The 25,719-nt window shown below is 41.6% G+C and overlaps 2 protein-coding genes across 4 annotated transcripts; both read left to right on the forward strand.

The window, feature by feature from the left end:
* Nucleotides 1–294: 294 nt before the first annotated feature.
* Nucleotides 295–2,573, forward strand: LOC111987380 (uncharacterized). The gene is made up of 2 exons (XM_024019093.2): nucleotides 295–1,698; nucleotides 1,925–2,573. The coding sequence occupies exons 1-2, from the start codon at nucleotides 295–297 to the stop codon at nucleotides 2,423–2,425; spliced, it is 1,905 nt and encodes a 634-aa protein (XP_023874861.1). The 3' UTR covers nucleotides 2,426–2,573.
* Nucleotides 2,574–16,122: 13,549 nt separating this feature from the next.
* On the forward strand, nucleotides 16,123–23,897 carry LOC111987398 (glucosidase 2 subunit beta). 3 transcript variants are annotated; one of them, XM_065764387.1, is made up of 18 exons: nucleotides 16,123–16,426; nucleotides 16,510–16,629; nucleotides 17,527–17,622; nucleotides 18,134–18,373; nucleotides 18,896–19,128; nucleotides 19,587–19,679; nucleotides 19,844–19,909; nucleotides 20,861–21,185; nucleotides 21,312–21,416; nucleotides 21,507–21,608; nucleotides 21,720–21,777; nucleotides 21,903–21,971; nucleotides 22,300–22,554; nucleotides 22,667–22,754; nucleotides 22,989–23,050; nucleotides 23,143–23,194; nucleotides 23,292–23,389; nucleotides 23,483–23,897. In XM_065764387.1, the coding sequence occupies exons 1-17, from the start codon at nucleotides 16,309–16,311 to the stop codon at nucleotides 23,352–23,354; spliced, it is 2,145 nt and encodes a 714-aa protein (XP_065620459.1). In that variant the 5' UTR covers nucleotides 16,123–16,308; the 3' UTR covers nucleotides 23,355–23,389; nucleotides 23,483–23,897. The 3 variants fall into 3 exon arrangements, with proteins under 3 accessions (XP_065620459.1, XP_065620458.1, XP_065620460.1); XM_065764386.1 differs by having other exon boundaries at nucleotides 23,292–23,897; XM_065764388.1 differs by lacking the exon at nucleotides 22,300–22,554 and having other exon boundaries at nucleotides 16,127–16,426; nucleotides 23,292–23,897.
* The last annotated feature ends 1,822 nt before the right edge of the window (nucleotides 23,898–25,719 follow it).

A 25,719-nucleotide genomic window follows, 5' to 3' on the forward strand; every position in this document is an offset into this window, starting at 1 on the left:
TAACTTAACCTCTGGTTAAACCACATTTATTTGCTGTTTTGGTTTTTAAGTAAAAAAAATTAAATTAAATGAGGTGGCACTTTTTAGACCGTAGATATTTTTTTTAAACAGATCCTAACCCTTAACTGAAAAATTGGGTCTCATATCATATCTATTACAAAACGTCGTCGGATTAGATAAAGTCACCTAGTTGGTTAGTGCAAACATTATATATACATACACATAACCAAAACCCTATCTTTTAACCAAAACCCTATCTTTCTCTCTCAGTTTCTCTAGCTAGGTTTTGTTTCCATGGATGAAGAATACGAACAACGCATAGAGTCTGCAGTTGAAATAGCTCGCCGCGAGCGCGACGAAAGACGCAAAAGATTGAAAAGAGAGCAAAACCCAGATGATCACAGACCAGTTGTTGCATATAATGATAAAACCAGAACTATTACTATTCCGTCCGGTTGGTTGGAATGCCCTGCAGTTGGTGAAGAAATATGCGGTTTCATAGTTCCTTCCAAGGTTCCGCTTTGCGAATCCTTCGAAGTTCCTCCAGGAAAAAGATACTCGTTGAAGCAACTGATTCATCAGCAGAGAGTTTTGGGAAGAAAGATTGGTTTGGTAATTGATTTGACGAATACTGCTCGGTACTATGCGGTGTCGGATTTGAAGAACGAGGGCATCAAGCATGTTAAGATTCAGTGTAAGGGTCGGGATGCTGTACCCGATAATGTATCTGTGAACAAGTTTGTTCACGAGGTCTCGCAATTCATCTCTCGTCAGAAAAGTATCAAGTATCACGTTCTTGTTCATTGTACTCATGGCCATAATCGCACCGGGTTTATGATTGTTCATTATATTATGCGCTCGCTTTTTCCTGCTTCTGTCAGTGTCACCCAGGCGATCAACGTGTTTGCCGAAGCTCGGCCTCCGGGAATTTACAAACCGGAATATATTGATGCGTTGTACGCATTTTATCATGAAAAGAAGCCTCGGGATGTTGTTGTTTGCCCTCCAACTCCGGAGTGGAAAAGATGTTCTGATGATTATGGAGGCGGCTCGGCTGCTGATCCATTGCATGAGACTCGTGATGAGGAGAGAGATGTAGTGATAATGAGCAATGATGATGTGTTAGGAGATGAGATACCTTGGGACCAGCAAGATGCAATGCGTAGTTTCTGCTATCAAACACTTAGGCTGAGTGTTGGGGCAAGAGGGAACACACAGTTTCCAGGGTCACACCCAGTTTCCCTTAACAAGGACAATCTTCAGCTGTTGAGGCAACACTATTATTATACCACGTGGAAAGCCGATGGAACGCGATATATGATGCTGATAACCGTGGATGGATGTTACTTGATTGATCGGAATTTCAATTTTCGACGAGTCCAGATGAGGTTTCCTTGTAGAGACCTGCAGACTCATCACTATACGTTACTTGATGGGGAGATGGTAATTGATTCTATTAAGAAAACAGATAAGAAAGAGAGAAGATATCTTATCTATGATATGATGGCAATTAATCAAGTTTCTGTAATAGAGTTGCCTTTCTATGAACGCTGGAAGATGCTTGAGAAAGAAGTGATTGAACCTCGGAATTATGAACGGGCAAATGTTCTCCAATGTAGGAATCCTTATTATAGATATGACCTTGAACCTTTTAGAGTGAGGAGGAAAGACTTTTGGTTGCTCTCTACTGTTAACAAGGTTTTGGAGCTAAAGCTTTCGCATGAATCAGATGGTCTTATTTTTCAGGGATGTAATAGAGTTGCCTTTCTATGAACGCTGGAAGATGCTTGAGAAAGAAGTGATTGAACCTCGGAATTATGAACGGGCAAATGTTCTCCAATGTAGGAATCCTTATTATAGATATGACCTTGAACCTTTTAGAGTGAGGAGGAAAGACTTTTGGTTGCTCTCTACTGTTAACAAGGTTTTGGAGCTAAAGCTTTCGCATGAATCAGATGGTCTTATTTTTCAGGGTTGGGATGATCCTTATGTTCCTCGCACACATGAAGGCCTCTTGAAGTGGAAATTTGCTAACATGAACTCGGTTGACTTTCTATTTGAGGTGAATGGTGATAATCGTCAGCTTCTTTTTCTGCATGAACGAGGGAGGAAGAGATTGATGGAAGGGAATTATCGGGTTGCATTCAAAGACGGAATAGATCCTTCTTCATATTCTGGAAAGATTATTGAGTGTTCATGGGATTCTGAAAAAGATGAATGGATCTTTATGCGGATCAGACTAGATAAATCAACTCCGAATGATTTCAATACATACAAGAAGGTAGTTCGGAGTATAAGAGACAATATCACTAAGGACATCTTGTTGAATGAGATTGAAGAGATCGCTCGCCTGCCCATGTATGTTGATAGGATTCAGAATGATAGCAAAGCCCGCCATCAAACAAATCTAGCACCACACGGGTGACAGCATGGAGTGATTAGGAATTGATGTTGACAATGCCTTTAAGGTTCACTATTAATGGGAGAAACACAAATAATGAAGTATGTCATTGTAAGATTTATTTGAGTTTGGTATGTACCTGCATCAGCAAATGGGTCCTTGAGATACTGTGTGTAATTAGCTACCCTTCAAGATTATCATATTTTCCTATGTTACTTTAGGATTATCTTGTATTGTGTGCTATGCTAGTGAGTTGCGCGGTCTAGTACACTTGATAACTATTATCGAAAATGCCACTATAGGCCTATAATGACAGTACAATTGTAGCGTTTACAAACACCACTATAGCAAACGCGACTATAGCCCAAATGGGCCTATAGTGGTGTTTTTAGTACCTATAGTGGCATTTCACAAACACCACTATAGGCCTAGTTTCTTGTAGTATAGTCCTTATCACCAAGCTTGAAATTAAATGAGTAGTGTTTATTACATACAAACTAATCCACACAGTTTAACACACACTCCCAAAACAACATAACTCGTCACTTAAAGTCACGGTTTTAAACTATGGAGTAGCTTGTGTACAATAACATTTACCCTACTATTATTATTATAAAATTTTACTATAACATGGATTATTTATATTATCAATAAATCATAAAATAATAAGTTGATATCATATAAATTTATTTACAAACTTACACAATTTAATCTCGAGTTTGTATTATATGAATATAATTTAAACATTTATACATATAATTATATAAACGTATAATATTATATAACACTTAAATCGAGCCCCATACTCACAATAGTGGTCATTACACTCTATGAACTTTATTGTTAGCCAATTTACTTCTTGAACTTCACACATGTGCAAAATCAATACCTCAATTAGTCTTCTTGAACTTGGGAAGACTTTCAATATTCATCCTAATTCCACATATGCCCAAGATGTGTGGTCTCTCAATTAATTCAAAGATTTTTCTTTTGGAAAAATGTGTTCAAAAGATGTTTTAGAGAAAACGGTTTTCTCTTCTTTTGATCATAAGTACGTTTTAACTACCTAGGCAGTTACTTTATTTAATAACTATTATTAAATAAACAATTGATTATCTAATTGGGCTTTTGGGCCAACTCAATTGGGTTTTAGTGTGTGGCTTGAGATAGAATCAAATGGACAAATAAGGCTCTAACTCCAACGGATTTCAAGCTTATCTATCAACTCTTGACAACCTCAAAATTACCATTAATTATATAACAAGTATTTGTACCACTGTAGAAATATAATTGCACTCTAAGCCTTATTAATAAATTATATCACAATACTCTAATTTAATGTCATTTGACCCCTCCATGAAAATCCATAGTGAACAAAGTCAAAATAAACTGTCACTTTGTAAACAACTATTTTATTCCTTAAATCCCCAGTTTAATCTTTTGGTTATTCATATATTTTATGAAATCTTATTTCAATATATATATATATATATAATATTTAGTAACTCTTTACTAAAGTGGTTGGCATTGAATAACCAATTCCCGTTAAATTTATCTTAAGAGGATATTTTATATTTCTAAGAAAGAGATTATGGATTCCATCTTAAGAATATGTGTTCCCGGAACACTATATGCGGTTACCTAACATACTAAGTGTAGGGTCTGTTTTTATTGCCCAAGCCCAAAGGATATGGGTTAAAGGCCCAACGAACCCAGAACAATGAATTTGTAGAGAGTGGATCGAAGGTTTAGGCGCTTGCCGGCGTGCATGAAGCATGAACAACTTTCCTTTTATTGAAAAATGCTAAGAACAGTTTACAACTGGAGGATGCTCCTCGGCCATGGGCCGAGGAGGTTATTTCTTTCCCTCTTCCCTTTTTTTCTCTTCTCCAAAAAAAACCCCCTTTACACTTTGCTTCTCTTCCTTATATATCTCTCACTCTCTCCCTTCCTTCTTCCTTATGTCGATCATTTATTGGCCTTCTCCCTGACCGTCTATCCCATCAAAGGTCATATCCGTGCTCAAGTGGTTCACCCTGATCGATGTTGCCCTGTCAAAGGGTTACATCCCCATTAATGCGGCCAGAAGGGTTAGGTGAGCGTATTCAATGTCGAGGTGACAGTTCGCCCAGAGCTTGCCCTTCTCCGTACCGAGGTCTCGGACACCCGAGGATAAGGTCATCTTCGGTCCCATCATGCGTCCTCGACGTGGGCCATTTGGGCTTGGGTTGAAGTGGGCCGAGGCTACTCGATTTTCTGGCCCCACAATAGCCCCTCAAAATCTTGCTGCACGCATCCTCGGGCAGGGAGGAGGATTTTGACATCCTCGGCCTTACCCCCCCCCCCCCTTAGTACTGGGGTCTATTCATCTGCCCAAGGCATGTCGCTGACGTTCCGGAGCACATAACGTGCCCATCATTAAATTTAGGCGGCTCTGTGCTCTCCACGTCTACTGAGGCGTTACCCATCCAACGGTGGAGGTTCGTTTCGCGTTTATGGGCGGAAAAACCAGCATGATTCCTCGATTTGGGGTATAAATACCCGCACAAATCGCTTCTTCCTGTTTTCCATTTGTAATCAAGAATTCTCGTGCGCCCCTCCAGAGTTCAACCACACTTTCGCTAGCACCTCCAGCACAAAAAGCCTGTCCGAGTAGCTCCTCCTCTTTCCAGTAAGTCGCTCTGTCTCTCTCTGACCTCTCTTTCTCTTTACCCTTTTTTCTACTTCGCCTGCTCTTTCTTAGTTCTTTTAGGCGTCAACTAGGATGGGTAGGTTTAAGAAATACATCAATACTGCGGAGGCGATGGAGAAATTCATCACCGACAGTAGAATTCCCGGCAATGTAGGTCTGAGATATTGTGAGGATGGGGAGTGGCGCATACACAGGCAGGTGGGCGAGGTGGTAATTCCCATAGTCGCCTTCCTGGAAGGGGGGATGACAATCCCCATGGGGCCGGTGATGAGGGATTACCTCATGCACTTCCGGTTGGCCCCCACCCAGTGTGGGATAAACGTCTTTAGGATTCTGGGCTGTGTGGATGCCCTGAACGAGAAGATTGGGCTGAGGTTGACCCACCACGACGTGAACTGGTGTTACAACCTTCAGCTTCTTAAGGGCAAGTCGTATTACCTGAAGACGAGAGACGACAGGGTGCGGCTCATTCAATGCCTCCCCGAGTCCAACAAGGGGTTCAACGAGGATTTCCTCATCGTGTCAGGGGAGTGGCACGACGGCCTTCACTGCCCAACAACAGAGGGAATACCAGGTGGGGCAGTGGGGAACAGAAAGGGTTTCAAGCTCTCGTCTTTTTTCTTCCCCTTTTTTTTTTTTTTTTACTAACGCGGTGGTGCTTGCCATTTGCAGATCCGCATGCTTTTGAGCGTCACTTCCATCTGGTCAATCGGGAGGATTTGCAGAAGGTGCTGAGGGCGTCGGTGTATATAAACGAGGATGACAATCAGGTTAGGGCTGCCCACATAATTTTGGGGTATAAACCTACCCAGAAGTCGTTCCCAGTTCCAAAGCACGTCATCCGAGCCAACAATCCTCGGCTTCAGAGGATTACTGTGACCGGGGACGGATTTTCGTTCCCCGAGGAGCCCTCTGACCAGGAAGCTGTCACACTAGCCGTCCCTTCCTCTTCCCAACCGTTCGCGCCACCGAGGAAGCTCCAGAGGGGGAAGGGACACGTTTGATGTTTTCGCTCTGCTTGATCAGTCCGAGGACCCTTCCGGGGACTTGGGTGATCCCAATTTGACCGAAGCAGACCTCCTTGCTTCAGAAGCCCCTCCTCAGCAGAGAATGGTTTACAAAAGGAAACCCACCACCAACTTGCTGGACCTGATTGAGGGCCAGTCGAGGGGGTCCCAACAGAAACCTCTCACTCCACCTCCGAAGACTAGGTCGACCTCCGCTCGACAGAAACTCCCTCATTCTCCTTCTCAGGCGCACTCGCCCTCTGGATCCGTGCCTGCTGGCCCCAAGAAGAAGAAGGATAAGGGTAAAAGGCCTGTGGAGGATAAGACGGTGTCCTCGCAGGAGGAGGACGCTGCTCTGCGGTCGTCAAAGCAGCTTAAAATAGGCGACAAGAGCCAGGAGAGGCAGGTCGTCGACACCACCTCTTCCGAGGCCGAGGCTTGGCTCCCAGCCCCGATGCTCCGTGGGGAGCCCTTGAGGGATACTGCCTCCCTCAGGGATTTCAATGAGGGCGAAGGTGCGCGCGTGGCCGACGCGCTGGAGAGGAGCCTGCTGCTCCCGGCGGACATGGCTGAGCTTAACTCTTTGACGAGCGAGGAGGTCTTCCTCAGCCTCAAGCGATATGTGGGGATGGTAAGGGCTACAACCTCGACTCTTCTCCCACTCTTTTTCTTTTATTGGGCTTATAGCACATTGGTTAATCTGGCAGGCTGTCCAAGCTATCTTTATGTTGGAGGGGGCGGCAAACGACCAGAAGGAGGCCCTCAAACGGGAGCGTGACTGGCGCTTTCAGGCTACCCGGACTCTGAAGAATTCTGAGGCTGACCTCGCCAAGGCCCAAGAGGATTTGAAGGCGGTGACCAGGGAGCGGGATAGTGCCCTGTCTGGTCTTGAGGGTGCCCAGAACCAGGCCAATGAGCAGACGAGGCGCCTGGGCGAGGCGGAGGAGCAACTGCAGACCGCGAGGGATCTGATCGCTAATCTGCAGGCTAAGGTGACAAAGGCCGAGAGGGCCTAGAGGGAGGCAGAATGGGCCCGAGACCAGGCTCGACGGGCTAAGGACGAGGCTGACCATGGCAGGGAGATGGCCGAGAGTGCCAAAGAGGAGGCTGAGACCGCAGCCTACGCTGATGAGGTAGCTGCGGTAGAGACCCTCTACAAAACTCAAGTCCCGGGGGTGTGTAGGCAATACTGTTCCTAGGTCTGGGCTGAAGCCCTCAAACAAGCTGGAGTAGAGACCACGTCCGACCTATGGAAGGCAGAGAGCGTGTATTACCCCTCCCCCCCGCTATCCGTGAGGCCGCCCCTAAGGACCCTAAGGTTGGGGAGATTGTTGAAGAGGTGGGGGTAGCTGAACTGGGGAAGCATTCGAGCGAGGGAGTGCCCCAAGAGATAGTGGAGATTCCTTCCGATGATCCAACCCCCACCACCGAGGATGCAGCTGTTCTCGCCGTACCCTTGCAGGCCGTCCCCTCAGGCCAGGGCTCGGAGGGGTCAGAGGTTGCCCTTGTCCAGCCTGAGCAAAAAGGGTAGACTCCCCGACGTCTCTGCTCATCCTACTTTCACGCCGTTTCGTTTTATTTTGTTGTGCTACTCCTCTATGTACTGTGGCTCTTGCCATGCGATTTTTACGAACTCATTGTTGTAATGTGAATTTAATTTCTCTTCATATTTATTTGAATTGCTTATTTGTGTACAGGCTGCCTGCTTTTCTTTTTTTCCTTTGATCTGTACGGTTTTAGCTTGAATTGTATGTCGGCCAATTGCGCCAGTAACGATGATAAGGAGTGAGCGGTTAGTTTCCCTATAGGCCTGAGTTCGAGGACCATACGGTGCCTTGGTTCTGTCTAACGCTTTCATTTCTCTGTAAGTATCTAGTTTTTCCATAGGTTTAAGTATGAGGACCATGCAATACCTTGGTTCTGTCTAGTACCCAGGTATAGCAAAGCGGTTAGTTTCCCCATAGGCCTGAGTCCGAGGACCATGCAGTGCCTTGGTTCTGTCTAACGCTTTCATTTCTCTGTAAGTATCTAGTTTCCCCATAGGTTTGAGTCCGAAGACCATGCAATACCTTGGTTCTGTCTAGTACCCAGGTATAGCAGAGAGGTTAGTTTCCCCATAGGCCTGAGTCCGAGGACCATGCAGTGCCTTGGTTCTGTCTAACGCTTTCATTTCTCTGTAAGTATCTAGTTTCCCCATAGGTTTGAGTCCGAGGACCATGCAGTGCCTTGGTTCTGTCTAACGCTTTCATTTCTCTGTAAGTATCTAGTTTCCCCATAGGTTTGAGTCCGAGGACCATGCAATACCTTGGTTCTGTCTAGTACTCAGGTATAGCGGAGCGGTTAGTTTCCCCATAGGCCTGAGTTCGAGGACCATGCAGTACCTTGGTTCTATCTAACGCTTTCATTTCTCTGTAAGTATCTAGTTTTCCCATAGGTTTGAGTCCGAGGACCATGCAATACCTTGGTTCTGTCTAGTACCCAAGGATAGCGGAGCGGTTAGTTTCCCCATAGGCCTGAGTCCGAGGACCATGCAGTGCCTTGGTTCTATCTAACGCTTTCATTTCTCTGTAAGTATCTAGTTTCCCCATAGGTTTGAATCCGAGGACCATGCAATACATTGGTTCTGTCTAGTACCCAGGGATAGCGGAGCGGTTAGTTTCCCCATAGGCCTGAGTCTGAGAACCATACAGTGCCTTGGTTCTGTCTAACACTTTCATTTCTCTGTGTGGAGGGGTTCGTCCTCGGACCGCTTTATTGGAGATGACTCCTCCTTGGGTCGGCTATGATCCTATACGTGGAATTGATCTCGCCTCCAGCTCGAGTCCCCATCTTTTTCATTTACGAGGCATCCCTTGGCCGTTCGTGCTCTGCGCTTGATGTTTCGGTGTGCGAGATGCGCTTTCATTAATGCCCTCGTGAATTAATACAAATCCAGCGGTCTACGGTCCCCTTGAAATTTGGTAGCTTCATTATTAACACTGCTGATAATTCCCTTTTTGAATTCTGTGTGGATTAATTCTCACCCACCTTCATCCTTTATATAAGACTTTCCGGGGGAGATGGTTTCTCCATATTCCATGAACTTCCCAACACAAACAAAAACAAGTCCCTTCAATTCCCCCAAGCCCCTCTAATAACTCCCCCAGAATTGTGACCGGAGTTGGCAGGTATGGGGCGGCTTTGGGCAGGTGTGAGAACATCCGTGCCAAGGGCCATTGTAACCGCAGCCCCCACTGGGCTTCCGGCGCGGCAGAGTTTGGGCATAACGTTGACAGTGTCGTACGCGGTGGCCAGGAGGGGTGTCGCTGAAGTAACTAATGTCTCTCCCCGGAGCGCACCCCCGACGAAGGAGACGCGCGAACTCATGTCATGACTGGTGCCCGAGTGTTGCCGTCTCCAACGGTCCACACTCGTGAGGATTGGAGAGAATCAAGGGAACATCACGGGGGAGGGCGTCACGGAGCCCCTGCATATGCTCCTCGCTTTGTTCAAGCTCCGCCGCACTGAGAAAGGAGTTGTTGGTGGCCTTGAAACGAGCCAGCCTCAGCCCCTTTCCCCCCTCTTATTGTCAAGTTCTCCCATTCTCTTGATGCCAATAAGAGTACGGGTTAACACTTCCCTCTAGCTAGCTTTAGAACGGGTCCACCTGGGCCTCTGTTTGTAGGATTAGCTTGTAAATTTGTTTGTAAAACATGCCTGTCTGAGCCTCTGTTTGTATTCTGTACTTTTTTTTTTTTTCAATGAGATCATATCAAGCTCTCTTTCTTTGCTGTTAAATCTTCTACTTTTCTGCGATTTTTTTTTTGATACGTCGCCACCAACCTTCTGGAAAATGACCATTTAAGAACGAACGCCCATTGCGCCGGCCAGCGCACTAATCCTCTCTACAGACAGCGCCAATTGTAGGGTCTGTTTTTGTTGCCCAAGCCCAAAGGATATGGGTTAAAGGCCCAACGAACCCAGAACAATGAATTTGTAGAGAGTGGATCGAAGGTTTAGGCGTTTGCCGGCGTGCATGAAGCATGAACTACTTTCCTTTTATTGAAAAATGCTAAGAACAGTTTACAACTGGGGGATGCTCCTCGGCCCATGGCCGAGGAGATTATTTCTTTCCCTCTTCCCTTTTTTTCTCTTCTCCAAAAAAAACCCCCTTTACACTTTGCTTCTCTTCCTTATATATCTCTCACTCTCTTCCTTCCTTCTTCCTTCTGTCGATCATCTATTGGCCTTCTCCCTGACCGTCTATCCCATCAAAGGTCATACCCGTACTCAAGTGGTTCACCCTGATCGATGTTGCCCTGTCAAGGGGTTACATCCCCATTAATGCGGCCAGAAGAGTTAGGTGAGCGTATTCAATGCCGAGGTGACAGTTCGCCCAGAGCTTGCCCTTCTCCGTACCGAGGTCTCGGACGCCCAAGGATAGGGTCATCCTTGGACCCATCATACGTCCTCGGCGTGGGCCATTTGGGCCTGGGTTGAAGTGGGCCGAGACTACTCGATTTTCTGGCCCCACACTAAGGCTTTGACTGTTAAATTAGATTTCATTCCTGATATACAAAGGAACCTGCATTTCATGATCGGGTTTACAATTTTCTCAGAATTGAAAGTCTATGAAAATAGAAGTCGTGAGATATATTATTCAGGCAATATATGTTAATTGAATAATTAATTTCATAGCAGTCCAATTTAATATGTCTTATACACTTAAGGCATATCAACATATCAACTAAAAGTCTCTACTTCTTTGATCAAGACAAATCATCTTAGTTGATATGTTATAATCTTCACAGATAAAATGCCCAATTTTATCACTGACTACGAATTGAAATTTTGAATTTACAAATAACTTGTGATTTATATCTTCTGTCACTAAACCATATAAATTACATACTATGTATCTCAAGAACTATATGATAATGACAAAATATTCATGTTACCATTATTTTAAATTTAAAAAAAAAAAAAAAAAACTTAATTATTTATAACATAATGTCATACATAGCATCATACAATGAGATTTTAGGGCACTAATCCTAACAAGTCTACCATTAATTTACTAGCAAAAATGCGCTTAAGGATAAAAATACCAAAATCAATCATCTTAAGTGATGATGCCGAAAATATCACCAGTGAGTCACACGATGTTTGCACACTCGAAACGACACTTGCACAACAAAAAAAGAGAAGACCTTACAGGGAGCACCGGTGTGGTGCCGTTAATCTGACTTGTTATTACCTGAGAATCGCAATGTACGACCATGTTTTCAACACCTGCTGCCTTTGTGAGGTCTAATCCTACCACCAACGCTTCATACTCGGCCTCGTTGTTGGTCGTTGGGAAGTCCAGCCGAATTATGCATTCAATTTTATCTCCGCCAGGGGGTTTGGATTACCATACCGGCACCTCTAGCTTGCCTGTTTAAAGACCCGTCCATGTGGATGCTCCATTGTCTGAGGGCGTCTGCCCCATTATCTTCCAATTGAGTGTATTCGGCGATAAAGTCTGCCACTGCTTACCCCTTTGTTGCAGTTCGCGGACAGTACTGTATGTCAAACTCGCTCAGCTTTATTGCCCACAGAGCCATTCGTCTGGCAACTTCAGGGCTGTTCATGACTCTTTTTAGGGGCTGATCCGTTAAGACTATGATGGTATGGGCCTGGAAGTATGGCTTGAGTTTTCAGGTTGCAATACCAGTGCGAAGGCCAACTTTTCCATTAGGGGGTACCTTTCTTCTGCCCCTTGGAAACCCCTACTTATGAAATAAACGGGTCGTTTAGATCCTTCCTCTTCTCTTACTAAGGTCGCGCTTACCGCCGCTTGCGAAACTGCTAGGTACAGGTAGAGTTCTTCCCCCGATTTAGATAGGCTGAGCAATGGTGGAGAGGCAAGGCATTTCTTCAGGTCTTCAAATGCCTTCTGACACTCGTCCGTCCACTCAAATGATTTCTTCAAGGTGCGAAAGAATGATAGACATTTGTCCGTTGCTCTAGAAACGAACCTGTTCAAGGCTGCAATTTTGCCATTCAAGTTTTGCACCTCTTTCACCATCCTCGGTGGTTCTAACTCCATGATAGCCCGTATCTTTTCTGGGATGACCTCGATACCTCTTTGGGATATCATGAATCCCAAGAATTTCCTCGCCGTTACTCCAAACACGCACTTGCTTGGATTCAGCTTCATGTTGTATGACCGAAGGGTGTCGAATGTCTCTTGGAGGTCATTTAGGTGGTCATTTTCGCACAAGCTCTTGACCAACATGTCATCAACTTAGACTTGTACATTCCTCCCAATCTGGTGCGCGAACATTTTATTCATTAATCTCTGGTACGTCACCCCCGCGTTCTTGAGTCCGAATGGCATCACCTTGTAGCAAAAAAGTCCTTGGTTGGTGACAAAAGAAGTTTTCTCTTGATCAGCTTTCTTCATCTTGATTTGATTGTAGCCAAAAAAGGCGTCCATAATGCTTAAGAGTTGGTGTCTGGCCATTGAGTCGACTAGAGTATCTATCCGCGGGAGGGGGTAACTATCCTTTGGGCATGCCCTGTTGAGGTCCGTGAAATCGACGCACATTCACCACTTTCCGTTATCCTTCTTGACCATGACTACATTCGCCAATAAGTCTGGGTAATATACTTCCCGAATGAAATCCGCTTCTAGTAGTTTTCTGACCTCTTTCACTATCGCTCTGTCTCGTTCCTGAGCGAACACTCGCTTTTTCTGTCGGATGGGTGAGGATGCAGGGTTCATGTTAAGCTTGTGAACCATGATTGAGGGATCAATCCTGGGCATGTCCTCGTGGTTCCACGCGAATACGACTTGGTTCCTTCTGAGGAATGCTGTGAGGGCTTGACGTACTAGCTGGCTGGCTAATGTCCCCATCCTAGTCGTCCGCTCAGACTTTGATTCATTGAGTGCTATCTCTTCCAATTCCTCAACCGGCTCTGCTATGATTCTTTGCTCTTCTATACACATGGTCTGCTGGTGATCTTCCATTTCTAGCATGGCAATGTAGCATTCCTGGGCGGCCACCTGGTCTCCTCGCAACTCCCCAATCCCATAATCCATAGGGAACTTGATCATTAGGTGGTATGTCGATGTTACTGTTTTTCACGAGTTAAGTGTGGGTCGTCCGAGAATACCATTGTAAGCAGACGAGCAGTCCACTACAAGGAATGTTACGTCCTTTGTGATCTGTCGTGGATAATCGCCCACCGTCTCCGAGAGTGTAATCGAGCCCAACGGGAACACTCTTGTTCCTCCAAAACCGACCAGCGGAGCGTTTGTTGGTATCAATCACGTTCTGTCAATCCCCATTTGCTGGAACACTGGATAGTATAGGATATCAGCTGATGGGGCTTTCCCTCCGTGCTACCTTAGGTACAGAGCCTGTTAGCTGGACGTCCTGGACCGTCCTAAGGTACATCTTTCGAGCTTTTTAGGAAGAGCCAGTAGTCGCAGTCCCCTCTATAATCATCCTTATGTCTCCAATGGGGGGGTTTAGGACACTCATTATCCCGTGGGGGGCCTGCTTTTGGTGATTGGGATCCACTCTCTCTTTGCTGATGAATTTCTGTAACTTCCCTTGTCTGATGAAGGCCTCAATTTGTTGCTTTAAATGGTAGCAATCGGCCGTGTCATGACCGTGGTCACAGTGGAAGCAGCAATACTTGTCTCTAGGTCGCTTGTTTGGATCGCTCTTCAACTTCCCTGGAAACGTTAGTGCCCCCTCGTCCTTGATCTGCATCAGGACTTGGTTTATAAGGGCGTTTAGTGGTGTGAAGTTGGTGAACCTTCCTCCTTGGGGTTTAGGGCGCCTTTCGTCCCTTCTATCTCCTGTCCTTGGTCTCTTCTGCCCTTGATCCTGTCGTGCATCTCCCTGTCGCTCTTTCTTCCTGGGTTTTTCTTCCCGAGCCAGTAACGCGTCTTTTGCATTCATGTACTTAGTGGCCCTATAGAGTACTTCTGACATGGTATTGGGATCGTTTTTGTATTGTGAGAACAAGAACTTACCCTTTCACAACCCGTTTGTGAAGGCTGCTACCAATATCTTGTCGTTGGCTTCATCGATCAAAAGTGCTTCTTTATTGAAGCGGGTTATGTAGGATCTTAACGTCTCATCCTCTCTCTGCCTCTTTGCCTGATGCTCATCAAGCATGCCGTGGATTTCTTGTACTTGTGCCTCCCTTATGAAGTGTGAAGTGAACTGTGCGCTTAACTCTTTGAAAGTGCTGACGGAGTTTAGTGTCAATCGACTGAACCATATTCTTGCGGAACCCTTTAGCGTTGTAGGGAAGGCCCTGCAAATTATTTCGTCTGGTACTCCTTGAAGATGCATCAAGGTCTTGAAGGTCTCCAGGTGATCTAGAGGATCCTTGACTCCATCGTAACTTTCTATCTGTGGCATCCGGAACTTATGCGGTAGGGGAAAGGAATTGATGGGCGCGGTGAATGGAGAATCGGTTCGATTGACTAGGTCGTTAAGATTGCTGGACACTTGTCCCTTGAGTGCATTTATCATGACCTCCATCTGTTCCTTCATTGCCTGCAGCTTCGCGAAAATAAGAGGTGGAGCCGTATCCACGAGGGATGAGAGGCTCATGTTTTGCCATTCTGGCCTGCTTGGGGCATTACTGCCTTCAGACCCCTCTTGATCTTTTTGCACAGCACTGGTACCTTCTTGGTCCTCCCTCTAGTTGTTTTGTATTGCGTTTTTCTAATGCAGCTGTTCTTCTAGGTCGTGGTTTTGGTTGGTGAGACGCTCCACGGCTGCAATGAGAGTTCGGACTTGTCTCTCGAGGGCAATTGTGGGTGGTTCCTCTCCTTGGATGACGTTGGTGGTTGCCATCGAACGAGTGAGCACCATGCAACTCTTCTGCCTCAGGGATAAAACAACAACTGATTACTCTTCTTTCCCACAGACGGCACCAACTGATGATGCCGAAAATATCACCAGTGAGTCACACGATATTTGCACACTCGAAACGACACCTGCACAACAAAAAAAGAGAAGACCTTACAGGAAGCACCGGTGTGGTGCCGGCTAAATACCCTCCGAAGGTCAAGTTAGAACTTGTTACAACCCTAGAATGCTAGAGAGGGGTTAATTACACGTACCTTGACTTGTGAGGGTATTGAGGTTTTTATAGTAGTCGAAAGTTGACCTCTTTTACTTGGAGTCGAAATCCTTTCCTTGTAGAAATAATCTTTTAGGAGTCCAAAACATGGTGGACAAGTCTTTTCCTTATAGCGAAGATCTTCATCAATATGCGTAATCTCTGGAATCCTCCTTGCATTAGGATTTTGTTTAGGATTCTTATGGTGTGTGCCGCAAGTATTCCTATCAAGAGTTTCTGGCCAGCCCAAGGCCAATCAGTCCATCTATACTCTATCCGTTCATTACGGATCCGTCTTCAACAGGTCTTGCACACAATAGGCTCGTCTATTTTTCAGCCCATAAACAATAAACAGCCCGGTCCGTTATACTAGGTTCTGTTGCCGTACATTTTTTCCTCTTTCATAAAGTGTGAATTGATGGAAAGAAGAGAGAAACATTTTGAGCATAAGTGATGATCGAGTGGAACCTCCGCAAGATCCATCCCTTTAATGCTAGAGTACTTTATTCCGATGTTGAACTTGATGTTCGTGATCCCACCGTGTCATTCAACTGTGACTTAATCTTTTGTTTTTGTTTTGAAGTGACACTATTTTTGTACTCCTCAATTTCTTCCCTTACTTTATTTTTGTTCAATTAAATTTAAATATATGGGTAGTTTGGCTTTTTGGAAAATCTAACAAAATATGATTGATGTGTCCATATAATTAAGCACTTACATGACACTTAATGATCATAATACTAAAGGGGATGGACATAATGATTATTTTGAAAGAACAAAAATGAAAATAATTCCAAACTTTTTGGGCAAAGGTGCAAATATAAAGGCAAAAGGTGCAAATATAGAAACCGAACCTTAAGTACAGTTTAAGTGTATAGAATAAAACAACGTCGTTTGGCACTCGACAAATGTGCTCAACGCTTGTGTTCAGTGTGGTTTGGTTTCCTAATTTTGACCAGTCTGTTTGTCACACCACATTCCCCATCGGCAAAGAGGTCTTCAGTTCTCTCTCTCGCTCGTTTGGAGCTAAAACAAATCACAGAGAGTAAAGAAAAGAAAAAGTGGGTGCATTGGGCAGAACTCCGAAGAAGAAGATGAAGCCAAGTTTGGGTCTCACATTTATTGCGCTTTTGATCTCGCCTTTTATATTTGGATCAGTGTCTTCATCTTCTTCTCCTCTCAAACACCCACTTCTCGGAATTGCTCCTGAAGGTGACTCCATTTCCTAAACAAGCTTTTTTCTTTTTTTGATTTAATTGGATATTGATGGTATGAAGTATTTTTTGTTAATACAGATGAGAAATACTACAAGACATCATCGGATTTGATAAAATGTAAAGATGGATCAAAGAAATTCAGCAAAACCCAGCTCAATGATGACTTCTGTGATTGCCCTGATGGCACTGACGAACCTGGTTTCTATTTCTTTTCTTTACCCTTCTATTAAATTTTCTCATTGATTCATTTATTTTGATCAAATGGGTATGTTTTAATTTCTTAGAAATCATCGAAATCATATATGTTTGGTTGTTTTTTGTACCATATTGGAAGATGGGCTGTCTTTATTTTTTATGTTTAGCTTTAAAATCATTCAGGAATAGATGTATATGGAGATTTCCTGATTCACTTTTTGATATTCTGTTCAACTTTATAAGCATGGGTAGTCTATTCAACTTTTATAAGCATAGGTAGTCTGTTCAACCTTACTTTTTGTTCAATTTGTTAGAAGGGGTCCTGCACTAAGCTCCTGGATTTGGTGTTACCTCCTAAGAAGCACATACACTCCAAAATCTCCAGCATGTCCGTGTCCGACACTTGTCCTTGTCAGACAAGCCGGCGGGGGACACTCCTGCATGCATGCCCTCATTGTGTGGAGGAAAAACATATATATATATATATTGAAAATAACTTTGAATTTAGATATATTTTTAAAATTTTTGATAATTGTTATTTATTTTCAAACTTAAAATGAACATATACATAAATTGTTGTATCCCCACCATGCTCTATCCAGAATTTTCAAGAATTGCTGTCCTGTGTCGTGGGGAGAGAGAGAGAGAGAGAGAGAGAGAGCCTCCTTTTTTGTCTATTGGGAATTACATTACATTATCATATCACACTGTGTAAATCGTTTTTTGTTTATCTATACCTGTGCGAAGTGTATGTCTTCATTGTAGATGGAATTAGGTGTCCACATTTATTTCTTTGATCATTGCACTTGAACTACAAGTCATTGTAATTCTTTTCATTATGAAAGATATTTCTGTTATTTCTCTATTACTTTAGTTCACATATTCTTTTGTGGATTTTAGGTACCTCGGCATGCCCTTTGGGAAAATTCTATTGTCGGAATTCAGGACATACCCCTCTTTTCTTATATTCTTCTAGAGTGAATGATGGTATATGTGGTAAGTGTTTTTTGCTTCATTGACTAGCCACGTCACTTTTTAGTTTTTACTTGATGAGCTTTCCTTTTGACTTTAATTACCATACAAGAAATGTTACATTTTTCATTGCTGAAGTAGCCAACCCAACTATCATTTTCCCTCTTATCCAATGCAACACTAAGAGGATTGAATGAAGCCTGATATATCATAAGAAATATAGGGTAACATCCAAGACAGTTTAGGAGACCTTACTTATAAAAATAAAAAAAATAAAAAAAGACAGTTTAGGAGACAGCAGTTAGCGCTATTTGGAACTGAATAGAAATAATTTTGTATTTAAAAGATATTGTTCAGTGTACCTTGAAGGAAAACTGTTTCCTGCCTTTGAATTTATACCTTCACTTCCATGGGCTCGCAACTAAGAAGTTTTGTCATCTTCCTTTAAACGCTGTTTGTTTCTAGATTTTCTGTTGTATCTCAATTGTTTACCTGACTCACTTGTAATTTAATCTTACCTGTCTACGATATGTAGACTGCTGTGATGGGAGTGATGAGTATGATGGTAAGGTGAAGTGCCCAAATACTTGCTGGGAGGCTGGCAAAGTGGCCAGAGACAAGTTGAAGAAAAAGATTGCTACATATCAAGAAGGTGTCACTTTACGAAAGCAGGACGTTGAACAAGCAAAAAAATCTCTGGCAAAAGATGAGGCAGAACTGTTAAAGTTGAAAGACGAAGAAAAAATACTGAAGGTGCTTGTTGAACAGCTTAAAGGTATAGTTGTGTGACTTGTGTCCATGTTGTGCCCTTTTCTTGTTGTTTATTTTCAAGTAAATATAATCGTAATCATTGTGTTTATCCCTAGGTTGTAGCCCAGCTATTCAAAGTTGAATATTTTGTTTAGAAGATTAAGTACAAGTGGTGAGCCACATTTTGAATATTCCAATTAGAAAATAGCAATTTCCTTGTTTTGAAACGCTAGGAACTACTAGAAGATGTTCTAGTTACTGCATAACTTCAACAGAATATAGTTATGGACTGATGCAGCGATGTTACATTTGAGAATAAGGGGACAAAGGTTGCTATACAGATTTGTAATGAAGAGGACTAAAAGAGACATGATGAGCCATCTGCTGTTAATCTTCTAGAAAACATAGAGTTTTTTCATTTTTCTCTAATGACCTTGGTCCTCTTTCTAGCTGATAGATATTGATGTCTTACTTGAATATCCTCTGTGGTTATTTGGTAATATGAGGTTTACCACCATGTAATTGTCGTGCATCACCTTCCATGTAGAGCGTAAGGATGAAATTGAAAAGGCAGAGGAGAAAGAACGATTACGGAAAGAGATAGAAGAGAAGGAAAGAAAAGAAGCTGAGGAGAAGGCTAACCAGGAAAAGAGCAAAACTGAGCAGGAAGCTAATCAGGGGACAAATGAAGCTGAGGAGAAAACTAACAATGAAGAAAAACCCATTGAAAGTATGCATGTTGATGACATAGGAACTGTGGAAGATTCTTCTGCAGATCAGGTTATTTTAATTATCAAATTAATATGATGCTGAATTTCAACCAACCTTTACACATATTGTGTACTGTACATAAAATTGCATATAATTTTCTCTTCATTGTAAATTATAGGGTTGACAAATGCTTATAAACTGCCCATATTGTGCACATCTTCCAATTAGTTAAGCTAAAATATGAAATGAGAATACATGATACACTATGAAACTTCTTAAACTATGGGTGATTATTCTTCCTTCAATAGCCTCATTTGAAATTTTTATGTTTACTATTGAACTTTGTCAGAAAAATGTTGTATATACCTATTGGTACCCGTGCCTGCACGCAACCACAAACTTGTGTATAATGAAGTATATACATAGGTGGCAAATTAGCTGTGCTTGGCCTGTGACAATAGTCACTTTTCCTCTGTTTTGTGAATAATTTTATATCTACTAGTTTCTCATTCACAGCCTTTTAATAGGATGTTGCAATCAACAATGATGAGTCAGAAGCTGAAGTTGAGTACAGTGATGACTCTGGGAATGAAGGATCTCTTGTTGACGGAGTAGAACAGGTAAAGTCTTCCCTAAAGTTATATTCCACCACCACCCCCCCACCCCCCAAAAAAAAAAAAAAAAAAAAAAAAAAAAAAAAAAAACCCAAATAGATATGGAGGGAAGTGAACTCCCAAAGAATGTCTTTATCTGATATCTTCTAGATTTGTTTATCTCAATACAGCATGCAGCGGAAGCAAGGGAAGAGTCTGCAGTTATCCCTGAAACTGTTCATGATTCTGAAAGCAAGGTATCTCCTCATAAATCCAGTGTTGTGATATTTTTCTCCTCAATTCTATTAATTGGAAATATAACTTTATTCATTCATGTCCTCTATTATATCTCCAAATCCAACTTACCATCCCACTTGATTGCCCGGGTTGTTTGTTAAATACCTAACTATTCAATAAAGTGTCATTCTATTTCTTTTTTTGATTGGTAAGTTACACACATACCTAGTGGGTCTTGAACCCATGATCTCACCCTCCAACCAATTATTATGGGCTCCAGTTAAGCTATAGCTTATTGGCATATTGTCTTATTATTTCTTACAAATATCATTGTGTTATGGATATGGTATGTATGTTTCATTTGCTAATAGGTAAAGATAAAGATAAATATTTGAAAGAATTGAAGACAACAAAATGAAAAAAGTTGAAGAAGTGCACCATTTGTAAATAGGATTGAGGAAGAAGATACAGTGTATAGCTGTGGGCAATTTTCACCTTTGAGATTGTGAAAATGACTAAGATTTCGTTTTAGTCTAATAAAATTCTAGTCTAGGGTGGACCAAGTCCATATTGATTGATATTTTTAATATAAAACTTCTATATACAAAATTATAGGGTGGGTGTGGATGAGGGTATGCAAATATTATGTTGACTACTTCTAGTTGGGCATTCAACTAGAAATAGTCATTTAGGACATATGAATATATCTGTGGGGAACGGTTTTTGCGAGGTGTTGGAGTTTGTGTGTGTTACATTCTCAAGTTTTACAATGTGTAGTAGCTTTGACTGAATTTAAGTATAAATGATATGTGAGTGTGTGTGTGTGTATGTGTGTGTGTGTGAGAGAGAGAGAGAATTAGGATATGTTTTCCATCATCAGCCTTCTCTTTTTCCAAAGAGGAGAGGGGCATTTTCCAAAGTTTCTAAATTTTCTTGGAATCTTAAATTACAACATCCCTTGGTATCTTTAGGGGAATGATGCATCTGAAAATACTGAGGGGTTATCAAAAGAAGAGTTGGGTCGCCTTGTTGCTTCTCGCTGGACAGGAGAGAATACTGAGAAACAAACTGAAGAAGTTGATGCTTCAAAAGATAAAGATCATGGAGGCCATGAGGAGACACCTGAGGCCACACATGATGAGGAAGATGATGGCTATGCTTCGGAAACAGATGATGACAACCAAAGATATGAGGATGAAGATATGGAAGATGAGGTAGATGAAGATTTTAGGGAGGAGGATCATTATGATTCTGGTTCATACAAATCTGACTCAGACACTGAACCAGACTTGTCAGGTTTGCAACAGTTTGTTCGTGGTGAATTTGTTGTTTGTGCTTTCTTTAAAAAAATAAATAAATTAGATCAAGTTGTTTTTTATAATGATACACTCCTAATTTTTTACTAACCAAATTATCTTTTAGATATAACAACCCCAAGTAACCCATCTTTGTTGGAGAAGATACAAAAAACTGTACACAACATTCTACGTGCTGTTAATTTATTCCAGACTCCAGTAAACCAGACAGGTATAACCAAAGTTTTATGCTATATTCAGTTACTAAAACTGGAAATAAGTGCAAGGAAATGGCTTATCTGTTTCATTTTGGCTTCTTTAGAGGCTGCTAGTGTACGCAAAGAATATGATGATTCCAGTGCCAAGTTATCTAAACTTCAGTCAAGAATATCAAGTTTGTCGCAGAAGCTTAAACAAGATTTTGGTTAGTACATAATTAACTGTGTCTGTATTTATGCTGTAGCTTTTGTCTTCATTGTGAGAAAGTTGGTTGTTAGCTTGCTTCCATATGCTAAGCTCAGATTTATTATTGCAGGGCCAGAGAAGGAGTTTTATTCATTCTATGATCGTTGCTTTGAGAGCAAGCAGAACAAGTTACAAATTTTGTCTTAGTCTAATAGTTTATTGTCTTCATGATATAATGGGTTTTTAAGTACATTGCAATACTGTTTATTTTCAATTTTTTTAACATTTGGGCAATAAAAAAATCTTGGTTCAGGTATGTTTACAAAGTCTGCCCATACAAACAAGCTTCCCAGGAGGAGAGTCATACTACAACTCGTTTGGGGTTGGTATCTCTTACATATATTCTCCCTTACATTTCTAGGTTCCCTGTTTCTTTTTGTGTGAATATATTTTGAGGTGATATTTTAGGTAAACTGGAAGAAGGATCTAAACAATATTATCTAGGTATCATTTGTTGTTTATTTCTCGGTGTGTCAGCAATATTTTTTAATTTATTATTGTTAGTTCTTCCGCCCGGGAGATCTTTGTCAGAGACTTTGAATGCATCTTAGCTGTTGAACCAATCAGTTTAATTCTAGATTGATATCCATGCATCAAGAAGAATGCAACATTGAACAATAAACTTATGACATAATTGTGCCGTTTCTCAGTTGGTTACATCTCCTGGAATGGAGCACAAATAAATGGAACCATTCTAATGCATGCAGACCACCTTATCTTGTTGGTTTGCTCTCAGCAGAGTCATGGCCAGTTGTCGGTGCTTCTGATATTCTGTTATTTTTGTTCTGGCACTTACTTTTGGAAATATTCAAGGATATGGATTTGTCATATTTGTATCTGATATACATTGTGTACACGTGTGCGCACACAAACACGCACATGGACGCAATGTCCCTCTACTTGCTGTGACATCTCTCTCTCTCTCTCTCTCTCTCTCTCTCTCTCTCTCATGTTTTTATTCTATACTCAATCGGCTTACTTGCTATTTCTTTTTCTCCATTTCTTTTTGCGTCATAGGCGCTGGGACAAATTTGAGGATTCATACCGAGTCATGATGTTTTCAAATGGTGACAAATGCTGGAATGGGCCTGATAGAAGTTTGAAGGTACTTATTCTCATGCAATTAAGTTGGGTCATGTTTTTGTTTTCTTGGTGTAAAATGCCCTTTTTCAAAGGGTTAGTGAGGTTGTGGCTTTTAGTGGTTGCTTTAGCTGGCAGACCATGCTTATAAGAAAAGGTTGTTACTGTAGGCCACCAAGTTTTACTAGAAGTGCCGCTGAAAAGAACTAAATGCCCTTTTTCTTGATATCTCCCTGCAATTCTCTGTGTTGATTTACAGGTCAGGCTAAGATGTGGACTGAAAAATGAGGTTGCTGATGTAGATGAACCAAGTCGTTGCGAGTAAGAATTGCTATCTTCTACGAGAGAGAGAGAGAGAGAGAGAGAGAGAGAGAGAGAGAGAGAGAGAGAGATTGTTAATTTTGTCATGGCAGATATGTGGCATTGTTATCTACCCCAGCTCTTTGCCTTGAAGAAAAGCTTAAGGTATTTTTTTCTCAATCCTAAATAATTTGCAGTGTTTGTCGCTTCTCTGCTGCACTAAATCCTAACGGGGGAATGGGTAAACAATGAAATGTGACAGGAACTGCAACATAAACTAGAGTTGATGAATAAAGAACAACCACAAAGCCACGATGAACTTTGAACTTTCTGGATGGATTCACCCTCGAATGGATTGGAGTAAGCTGACTGGTTAAAGTAATCATTTGATCATGGGAAACTAATCTATTCAATGTCCAAGGTTAAGAGATGTATAATGCGGCTTTTGGGCAGGTAGTTTGCAAAATATTAAATGCAACGTTTGAAGTGGACTCCTGAAATTTTTCTGTTCTGGAGCACACTTGATGTGGCAGTTGTTTTTTGTGGGGGAGATGGATTGAGGTTGAGGTTGAGCCTTGGGACTTGGGAGCCCTCATTTCAAGTTGGGCTTAGCTAGACTCGTCTTGATATTCATCCTGAATTATATTCTTGAATTGAGGTTAATTTAAGTAATAGTACTAAGTAATACTAAAGTCAAGTATGATTGTTGCACAAAATGATACATCTAGTGCACAAAACTTCACCAGCAAGCAGTCTCATCCTGAATTTTTTTGGCTTGGTTGATTCCGAGACATTATATTTCCTTGGTATTATTAGTGATGATAATCAGTGGAAAGCACTTTCATTAGTTGAATCTTCGTTTTTTCAAGTGTAACTGAGTTCAAATATTTTTAAAAAAAAATATCATTGTGGGGGATCAAGATTCAGAAGTGGTATTAGATTTAGGAAAATGTTAACTGGCACCGTGTAATACCCTTTAAAGATGAGTTATTGTGAGGTTCAGTTAATAATTAATCTTTAATCGAGGGTAAAGTTTAGTTACAAATTTGATTGTAGTTTAAAGCTACAATCTTACTCATTATCTCTTTATTGGATATGGATTTTGACAAATTTACCATTAGATTATATCTTCTTCTTATATCTTTTATGCTTGCAAAATTTAGAAAATTAAAAATCAATAGTTATGTCATCAATAAATTGTTTAAATTGTAAGTTTTTGTAGTTTAAAATTATACATAAAATATAATCTTATGGAACATATAGTAAATAATATCTAATTGTCACAAAATTTGACATATATATTAAGAGTGCAAAGAACATACAATTCAATAGTTAGATTTTTAAAATATATAGTAATGTTAATGATATTGAGTAAAGTTGTAGTTTTAACCTACAATTAATTTTGTAGTTAAATTTTGTTTATTAGGCTGCGTTTGTTTTGGTGGTAAACTTTTAGGAAATCATTTTCCACCTGATCCGTGTGTTTGGCAGTTACAGAAAATAGAATTTTCTGAAAAATCATTTCCTATTTTCCCTTTGACCACGAAAATGGTTTTCAGTTCTTATTTTCACTTCAAAGCATTTCCGGAGAGAGAGAGAGAGAGAGAGAGAGAGCCCATATTGCAAAGAGAGAGGAAGAAGAGACTTCGCTAGTGAACCATGAGCTCCAGTCCAATGTCCACAGACCGCGCTGATCGTCGATCGCAGCACCACGCCGATCATCGATTGCACCGCGCCGCTCGATCTTGCCTCCACTCAATCTTGTCGTTACCCATGACCGATCTCGTCACTCATGACCTATGACCGATCTCTCCCTTTCCCTCCATTCTTGATCACTCTCTCTTCCTCGATCTCTCAGTTTCGTTTTTTTAAGTTTGATTTTTGTTGTTGTTATGGTGGTGTGGTGGTGGTGTTTTGGTGGCTGTGGCTTTTGATTGCCGGAGTTTGCAGCCATGGGTTGAATTGGAGTTTCGGTGGTGTGTGGCGTTAGGATTTGACTGTGATTTTGAAATTTTTTGTAATAAAATTTGTTTGAATGCTGATAAAATAGCTGAAAAATGTGAAAATTTTGTAGGAAAATAGCATTTTCATTATAGAACCAAACACATGAAAATATTTTCTACAATAATTTTCATAATGCAACAAAACACTTGAAAATATTTTTCTTTTTCGAAAATAACATTTCCGAAAAATAAGCTATTTTTCAAAAAATATTTTACGGAACCAAACACAACCTTAATTGACATGAATTGATGAGAGGGGCTGAAAATATGAGTAAAGGAATAAGTGAAACTAAAAAAGTTAGTTCCATTGGTTCCACACTGTATAAAACCAGCAATTTCTTAAATGGCACCTTGCCTGTTGATACGACCTATTTAGATTTAAACATACTCCCGTGATTGCCTGCCGACTATCTTTTTAATATTGAAATTGACAGCTAAACACACAGAAACTGTGATGACAAATGAGAGACAACCAACCCAACTGCAAAAGTGCTTGGACTTCGCAGTTTGCACCAGTTAAAAGGCAATATAGCCCAAGGTTTTACTAAACTTTGTGAGCCTGTGGTTTGGGAAAGGTTTGGTCCTGGAATTTCATTATGAGCAATCGATGGCCTTGTGCTATGGGCTGTGGGCATGAAACGTCACTAGCACCCATTCAAAACATTGGGCTGCTTTATTATGAGCCCC

This window comes from Quercus suber, unplaced genomic scaffold (assembly GCF_002906115.3).
Source record: "Quercus suber isolate HL8 unplaced genomic scaffold, Cork oak 2.0 scaffold_555, whole genome shotgun sequence".
Classification (NCBI taxonomy): domain Eukaryota; kingdom Viridiplantae; phylum Streptophyta; class Magnoliopsida; order Fagales; family Fagaceae; genus Quercus; species Quercus suber.